General features: G+C 35.0%; 1 protein-coding gene across 1 annotated transcript; it reads left to right on the top strand.

The window, feature by feature from the left end:
- The first annotated feature begins 1,355 nt into the window (after positions 1-1,355).
- LOC107717192 (beta-1,4 N-acetylgalactosaminyltransferase 1-like) lies at positions 1,356-8,878 on the top strand. The gene is made up of 9 exons (XM_016523874.1): positions 1,356-1,397; positions 5,619-5,642; positions 5,732-5,857; positions 6,476-6,579; positions 6,696-6,742; positions 7,088-7,268; positions 7,845-7,931; positions 8,365-8,571; positions 8,697-8,878. The coding sequence occupies exons 1-9, from the start codon at positions 1,378-1,380 to the stop codon at positions 8,876-8,878; spliced, it is 978 nt and encodes a 325-aa protein (XP_016379360.1). The 5' UTR covers positions 1,356-1,377.
- Positions 8,879-9,614: the final 736 nt, after the last annotated feature.

Below are 9,614 nucleotides of genomic sequence, written 5' to 3' on the forward strand. Positions count from 1 at the left end.
TGTTTTTGTCAAGAGAACATCATTATTTATATTCAAGAAAAGTCCTCCCCAGCCTACTTTCACTAAAGGTATAGGTCTTTTGGAGTCGGAGACTGAACTGACACAAACTAGAGCTCATAATTGTGAACTAATTCAATCACTTCCTAATTATTAACATTTTTAAAATGTCTTCAGTAGTACTTTAACTGTGCAATTCATGCTGTTTTTTACAATCGAGTATCTCCAATATGGCATCCGGGTAACTGACCAAACCGTGACGTAGGTGCAAACGCTCTATAAGCTCATGGGCGGCACTCAAATATGGCACAGGAATGTGACGGTTGACCAGAGTAAATGTTGTCAAAATACACTTTTTGCAGAAATATGCACTTTACTCAAACTGTACTCATTTAAGCCTTTGTAGCATTTCTAAGAAGTGTGTCCCTGCTTCCCAATGTTCATACTATCCATCCTAAATAGTATGTGAGATTAGAATAAGTGTGTCCCAAAGCATACAGTAAGTAGTATGTTAAATAAATAGTATGCCAGAAGTCCCCGGATGGTCTACTATTTCAGATAGATTTTTGAAGTGTGGATCCATGCACACTCTGATGGATAATATTACCCACAATCCATTGCGCTTTGGCGAATGATTCGGTTCAGAACTACAAATACAAATAAAAAGCATTAAAAAAAACTACAAACATGTGCGCTTAGATAAAGGGGTTTGAGTTACTAATAATCAACATTTAATCTGGTAAAAATACTTATTTAATGTTATCTGTGTTATATTTCATCTACAACTATGTGAACTTTTATAAACTTCTATTTGACCATTAACTTTTAAATGCATCAAATGCATCAAAATATGAGCAGAGTTCTCGGCATGAAAGACAGGAAGTTAAATGAAATGAAATGTGGAGGATGTTAAATGTGACAAGACGATGACAGGCCCGTTTACAGTGACAGGATGCGTGTAATTATGTGACAGAGCGGTCCGTTAAAGACGCAATTGTATGATGTGATAGTATATATGTCCCAAACTTGCCTACTCTTCTACTTCACACTCAAAAGTTTGTACTTTTTTTTTTTTTTTTTTTTTTTAAACAAAAAGAGTACATACTTTAAGGGCATATAAGGAGGCACATTGGGACACATCATCTGTTTGGGAGCCGTGTTCTTATGACGCAGCTGCGCATCAAAAACGCAGAACCCAGCTTGTGTGGCCTTCCCTTTCCTGTTCCCTTCTCACTTGACCCATTGCTTCATGTTTCTCTCTGTTCTTTCAGATCATCCCCCATAATGGAGTGCATGAGGTACATCCGCCTTATTTTTTTCCTTATTTTTCTTGGTACTGGACTGAGCATCTACTTTATACAAAGTGGCGTGTTGAAAGTCATGAAAAGCATAGCACCCAGGTATGCAGTCCTTTTTTCATATTTATTTCTCTTAGTCTCTTAGTTAGTTTCTTGTTATTCAGAAAATTCTCAAAATGATTTACAATGATTTTAGAGCAACCTGTGCACAGTGGTTATTTTAGTAACAGGGTGTTTCTTCAACTATCAGCAATTATAACCCTCTGAACTTTTACAACAGTTCACAATCACATTCCTGGAGTATCCCCAACACTGCACAGTTTGTATCAGTAACACTTTACAATAAGGGTACATGAATAATCACATACTAATGCCTAAATCAGGGGTAGGCAAGTTCGGTCCTAGAGAGCCGCAGTCCTGCAGAGTTCAGCTCCAACCCTAATCAAACACACCTGAACAAGCTAATCAATGTCCTAGCTTTTGACATCTTCAGCATTGTCGTAATCATTACTGGGTGGCGAAGGTTGATCTTCCTCATCAAGCATAGAAAATATTAATTACACTAATAACTGATCTTGTCTGTTTTGTGTTGTTCTCTTTCCCTTTAAACTCACTCTACTGTGACGTATATGCAGCTAAATAAATAAATAAAAAATCAAAACCTACAAAGAATATTTGTAGAATGATTCCTAAAGAAATGGCCAAACTAGAAACATGCAGGTAAGGTCAGAACGTTTGCTGGGTGTCAGTTCAGTTCATTCTCCATCCAGACGCAGGCCGTGATGATCCTGTACCTCCGCTCTCTGACTTCTCTCTGGCCCCTCAAAGTAAAGTCATGACACAATGACAATAACAAATCATCAAATAAAATACCATTAAACATGCAGTAAGTCATCTTTATTCCTTTAAACCACCAGTACAACAAACAAAGATAAAGGTTATTTATAGTTCTTTTATTTACATTTGTTTACATCATTAAACAAACCGTATATGGACTCAAAAAAAAAGAAAGAAAAAAAAAAAAGCCCAAACATACCTGTAAAGATACAGATGAGGAAAAATATTAAGGTCAAATATGGCGCGTCCAAATTAAGCTAATGGAAGCATACAATTAAAACAACAAACACATTGCTGTTATAATTACTGTATAATGATCCAAAAAAAGAGAGCCTAGAGTCCGCCACTAATGAGTGTCCCACATACTGTAGTCCCGGGAAGAAAAGACGTTATGATTAAACATAAATGAATAATACAAAATATTAGTGATAGTTATTAGTCTGTTTTCCACGTTTAATTTAATTGATCTGTCTAATTAACGGCACTAATACTTTCAACGAACAATAATTGAATCATTTTGAATAAACGGGACTAGTATGTAGGGTTTGTTTCCGGTGGCACTCTATGTGCTCGCTCGGCACGTTTTAATCTAATAAATGTTGGCTGCTTTTGTAAACAGAATTAATCATTAAAGTCATGTTTGCATGTCTTTTTTTTGGAAAGTTATGTACAGTAACAGCAATTTGTTTGTCGTTTAATTGTATGCTTCGATTAGCTTAATTTGGACGTGATCATGACTTTACTTTGAGGGGCCCATCATTACTAACTCATTATTAACTAGCCATAAACTAACATCAACTCATGGTCTTATTTAATGTTATCTGTGTTATATTTCATCTACAACTATGTGAACTTTTATAAACTTCTATTTGACCATTAACTTTTAAATGCATCATTATGCAAAAAAATTAGCAGAGTTCTCTGTATAAAGACCCACGGCTGGCAGATCAATGTGCTACTTCTTTTCTCTCCAATATGGTAGGAAGTTAAATGAAATGAAATGTGGAGGATGTTAAATGTGACAAGACGATGACAGGCCCGTTTACAGTGACAGGATGCGTGTAATTATGTGACAGAGCGGTCCGTTAAAGACGCAATTGTATGATGTGATAGTATATATGTCCCAAACTTGCCTACTCTTCTACTTCACACTCAAAAGTTTGTACTTTTTCTTCACCAAATTTTGAGTTTTTATTTATTTATTTAGCTGCATACAAGTCACAGTAGAGTGAGTTTAAAGGGAAAGAGAACAACACAGACAAATTCAGTTATTAGTGTATTTTGTATTGTCTACGCTTGATGAGGAAGATCAACCTTCGCCACCCAGTAACGATTACGACAATACTGAAGATGTCAAAAGCTCAAATTATGATATTACATTATTTAAATTAATTTCAAAGTCAGAGTATTTCGCCATAAACTAACATCAACTCATGGTTTGTTAATGCATTGTTTTGCCATGACTTTATTTGAGAGGGACCATAATAATTAATTCATTATTAACTGTCCATACACTGACATCTACTCATGGCTTGTTAATGCATTATTTTGACATGACTTTACTTGAGGGGGCCCAGTCATAATCAATTAACTGTTAACTACTTACTAAACTCGGCACATGATTTATTTTATACTTTCTATCAAATACACATGTACTAACACAGTGAGTACTGAACCCGATTAAGAGATGTGGTGTGGCTTTTCAAGAAGCCAGAGAGAGGAGGATCATCACGGCCTGCGTCTGGATGGAGAGTGAACTGAACTGACACCCAGCAAACATTCTGACCTTACCTGCATGTTTCTAGTTTGGCCATTTCTTTAGGAATCATTCTACAAATATTATTTGTACGTTTTGAGTTTTTATTTATTTATTTAGCTGCATACAAGTCACAGTAGAGTGAGTTTAAAGGGAAAGAGAACAACACAAAACAGACAAGATCAGTTATTAGTGTAATTAATATTTTCTATGCTTGATGAGGAAGATCAACCTTCGCCACCCAGTAACGATTACGACAATACTGAAGATGTCAAAAGCTCAAATTATGATATTACATTATTTAAATTAATTTCAAAGTCAGAGTATTTCTTATTCCTTTTTCAAAGAGGCTGTTTGATTTAGTTTACCAATAAATGTTAATTAATGCATTAACTATCAAACATGTAGTTAAGGCTGCTGTTATTCATGCGTGAATCCATGTGACTCCAGTCGTAGTTAAGGATAGCTCTTCATTAGTTCATGATTAGTTAACACCTTTAATAATCAGTATATGATGAATTAAGTATTGATTTAGGCATTAGTACGTGATTATTCATGTACCCTTATTGTAAAGTGTTACCAACATCTTTTCACTTTACTAGATGTTAACTGATAGACTGGACCGGAGTGGTGTGGATTACTTGTGAATTGTTGCGATGTTTTTATCAGCAGTTTGAACTCTCATTCTGACAACACCCATTCACTACAGAGGATCCTGTTGAGCAAGTGATAGAACAAACCAAAATGAATGTTTAATGGCAAACATGTTGAAGATTAGCAGATAGGCTGATGATTCATTAAATAATAAGCTGTTTCCTCATAAATGCAGTTTATTCAACACAGTGAAGCTTCTCCACTGACATCAAAAATGCCTCTGATCTCTGCAGTATTACACTTTTTTTTGCCTGCCTAATTGTGTTTGGGAGCCCTGTAGGCAGTGCTCATATGATGTGATATAATTTGGTATCATATTGTACTTTTATTGATATGAAAGATGATCCAAGAAGTCGATAAGTCACAAAGAACCACAAATACTTACACACAAAGACAACAGCCGACAAGCTAAACTGAAAACAGAGGGCTATAAACACACATGTAAGAACAAGGAAATACACACAGGTGGACTAAATCAGTAATCAAAGAAACAAATGCGAAATCAAGGAAATAAACAGAGAACTAGAACTCAGATACAGAAGTAAATAAACTACAAACCAAGAGTCCCAGGAACATAAATGGTCAATCTAAATCAAGCTAATTTGAGCATTTCATGTATACTAAATACACACATTTAAATAATATACATTTTTTGCATAATTTGGTAAAAAATTATGCAAAAAATAATAATAATAAATATATAAAATAAATAAGTTCTGTTCACAATTGATACTGATCGATACAATTGATTTTAAATGTATCATAATTTATATTATATGACGGATGTAAGGTTAGTCGTCAAGGACCAGAGAAAACTGAAAGTTGAAATGTGACCATTCAATAACAACAAAAACAAAAATTCTCTTTTTTAAATAATAACAATAATAAAAACCCTGGGGCATTAAAGTGGTCAAATTCGAAGAAACACCCATTTGTAAAATTGTATGAATTTTTCAGTTTCTTCTGCTTGTGATCAGTGTTGCATTCTATAACTAGTCTGTACCTTAACCTCCATTAGTCTATTTACTGAGCAATGCGATTACATCTGCTTACTTTATTCTATTCAACAGTGCAAGCCCTGAACAAGATAAAATCTCAAGGTAAGTGTCATTTAACTTTTCCTAATTAATCTTAAGTAGTTCCAGTTTAGATGCTCTGCATAACCTGTGGTCATTACATGTTTGTCAAGTTTGACGGAACTCCTCCAGCCAAATGTTTCTTGCCATGGAGATGAACTCACCAGACAATTAGTGCCAGATCAACTGGATAGCATTCTGGAACGCAGAGCGAATGAGTACAAGCAACACCAACTCAGGTTACTAGATTTCTCTTCATCTCGCCCACAGTCCTGTAACACAACACCATGTCATGTTGTCATCTGTCATGAGTATCACATTAAATCAGAATCAGAAAGAGCTTTATTACCAAGCGTGATTAACACACAAGGCAATTGTCTTGGTGACAGGAGCTTCCAGTACATAAAGTACAGACAGAATGCAGACATACATATAATGTAAGGCAATTAAGTGAAATAAAACACTAATAATTAAGAGAATAGACAATACATAAAAATATAATATGGTAAAATATAGAGAAAAGGAAAATACCAATAGACAGAATTGTGAATGTGCGTATGTGCTATTTACAGATGAAAGTTAGTGCTTAGTGCTCTAGCTCTGGCCAGAGGGCAACAATGCACATTTCATTTCAGATTTTCTGACAGTCATCATATTTTTAGAGCATTTTGACCTTTATCTGCATATCTTTGTTGTTTTGAGGTACATCTCTCATTGAGGACTGACTTGCTACATCATATTATCTCTTAGCAAGGGTGCGCTCGAACATTCCAATGATCATTCTTTCATTAGAATTTTTGAGAGCCATTTATACAGTTTTTCCAAAATTGTTGTATTTTGCATGCCTTTTTTTTCAGGAGGAAGACACATGCAGATATTATTATCGCCCCGGCCAACTCTCCTCTCCAATATCCAATTACAGGTTTCAAGGTAGCTCCTCTGAAGAAAAGTATGATACCAGGTTAGCATATGTTCCCTGTTAACTGAGTCATGTTTAAGGGTGTATTAAACCATGTTGCAAAATAATTTTTTTCTTTGATCTATTAAGTGAATTGTTTTTTTATATCATCATTTCAGGTCTTGCTCTTCAAACACAAGGGAGAGGCAAGAGTGAGGTGTACAAGGTTGAGCAAACAATGCCCTTTGTGCTTTCTGTTTTTTAATATAGGCTAGGTAAAATTGTAGGTAGTACAGTGTACAAAGATTTTTCATTTTGCAGTTCTAAATAAAAGTTTGAGTATGTTTTACAAGAGAATACTATTTCACTCTTTGTTACTTCGAAGTGTCAAGTGTAATTCAGTGTGCACTTTGCCATTTCTTTGTAATTATTTGTGAAATTTACCAATTTCTGAGTGCATGAGGTATTCATTCACTATGATTGTACTTTGTTAAGCATTCAATGTAAAATCTTGAAAACTTGAAAGAACTTGAAAGTACTTTATCTGCATTAATCACAATGATGTCTGCAGGTGTCTTTGAGTGTGAAGAGTGGAGTGCTCTCAGTGGAGGATGTTCTGGATGGAGATCAGGTGGAAGGACAGGGTCAAAGTAATCTGACCATCTCATCCAACAACCTCACACAACTCAATGATCTGCTGTCCAGAGTGACCTACACCAGCACCATCTACCACATCAGGACATCAGACTTGGGTAAAGGCTATCTGATTATAAAAGCAACTACAGGAGAGACACTTAGGCCTTCAATATGTAAAGTGTGTTGCTCAAGCACACAGTGATGAAAAGGCAGGATTAACGCTCAAGTTCACGTTAATCAGTGTAACCTGGTGAATTTGACTGATGTGATCTGCTTTTATAGAACCATTCAATAAACAGGAAGTTAATATGGAGCAACTTACATTTTACACACAATATTGCTGTCAGATGCGTTACTTTGTCTATTTTTGAGTCTTCTACATTTTGGATGGCCTGAGGGTGAATAAATTAAAAGGCAAATATTCATTTTGGGGGGAATCCCTTTAAAGAGTTCAAGCATTTAAAGCAGCAGATGCGCGCTTTGTTGTGGAATGTGTCATTATAGTATCTTTCTTGGTGTGAACGGGCCTTTGTGATTAAGTGCAACTTTAAAAAAAAATCCATCATACATATTAAAAACAGACGGCCATCTAAATAGCTGTATGTATTCACTATTTAATCACTGTAAAAAATGTTTCTTATAATTGTTAAAATTATAATACAATGACAAATGAAATATGTCTTCTTTCCTAGTTCATTTCTTTTTTGAGGACCATGAGGCCATGTTTCCAATCATGATTAGGAGACCATCAGTACCTGTTCTGTATGACCCAGGAAATGGTAAACCACAAAAAAAAAAAAAAAAATATGATTACCATGGCCTAAACAATTAAGAGAGTAAAATATATTTGTATGTTATATAATAATTGATACTATAATTTTATGATAATAATTGTTGAAATTAATATAATAATTGATACTTTTGACTCATCCATTTTCTTAAAAATAGCTTAAAGGCTGAAATGTGAAGTTTATCATTTTATAAAACTTTTAGTTTTTGTGAAAACCTGTATTTAAACTGTAAATCATACTTTTTACAGTCATTTTACAGTTTAATATGTTACCCTAGACATTGCCCTACCCCGCTTGTATTAATTTGATTTGTGCAGGTCTTAAAAAGTCTTAAATTTGAGCTTTAAAATCCTGCAGATACCCTGAATATACTTGTTGTAAAAGCTCTTTTTCTTGGATTAGCTTGGTGGTGAGGTGTCAGGTGATCAGTTCTACTTCGTTCTGGAGTTTGATGAGGGAGATATGACTGACGGCGGCTGCCTAAGGCGTATTAGAGGGTTTCATCAGCCACTTCCAGGCTATGATGGCTGCTTTCTAGTCGATGGTGTCATTAATTATTTCTTGGCCAGGACTGATGCGGTGCGAAGTGTTGGCTTTGACCCGTTCCTGAAAAGAGTTGGTCACACCGGTAAGTGTACCAAGTTTTACTTCAGTAAAACATTGACTGATGTTGACTGATTCCAAGCACATTTCATTCTTCTCAATCCATCCTTTTTTTCCATGTCATCTGTGGATCGTCACCACTGACTTCAGAGTTCTTCATTGACGGACTTGGAAAGCTGTTGGTTGCCTCCTGTAAAGGCCTTTCTGTTGGTCACCAGACACATCGGGCACAGGACAAATATGACTCTTATAGGAATCAAGGGAAACTTGATGAAGTGAGAAAACTGCTTCACCATTTCTTTAAGAACTATCTTAACTACATCAAGTACTGATTAGTAATAATTAGTGATTATTTTTGAAAATAATCTAATTTGATTATCGATTAAACAAGTGGAAAACATCTGCCAGTCATGTCACCTAAAGGACAATGCAAATAGCGGAGGACAGAGTGAGCTGCATGACCTAAGTTGTCCTAAACATAAGAATGCTTTCTATTAAGCGCGTCTAACAAATGCATAAGCAGCCCAACTTGCCCTGTTAATTGCTTTGACAGATGTGTGTGCAGCATTTGAGACCTAAATGTTGGAAAGTATTTCCAGTTTGCATAATGGGCCATCCATGAAAAAGAGACACTGTTAAACACAGACTGCACTGAATATGCGCCGATGCACATTTGCATGTAAAATATATGAAACGCAATAGAATAGAACCTAAACTAAAATATACATTGTGCTAAAATATTTGTTGTTGGATGTTAAATGTAGGTTTAAAATTCTACATATAATACAAGTAATTGTTTTTAGGATAGCAATAACAGTGGAGGGACTGTTGTAATGGGGTGTAATATAATTACTGCACTGTGTTCAGATGAATGAATGTGTAATGCTCCTACCTCAGTTAACATTTAATCTGTGATTTTGTTTTTCTTTAGTATTATTATCATTTTTTTTAGAAAGTATAGTTTTATTTCAATCATTTTTGGACATGAATATTGTATAGCGTGCTATTTAAAACTTATGAATATAAACAATAAAAAAAAAAACAGGAAGCCTTGCTCTATATTTCATA

The sequence above is a fragment of the Sinocyclocheilus rhinocerous genome, unplaced genomic scaffold (assembly GCF_001515625.1).
Source record: "Sinocyclocheilus rhinocerous isolate Xijiao unplaced genomic scaffold, SAMN03320098_v1.1 scaffold3377, whole genome shotgun sequence".
NCBI lineage: Eukaryota > Metazoa > Chordata > Actinopteri > Cypriniformes > Cyprinidae > Sinocyclocheilus > Sinocyclocheilus rhinocerous.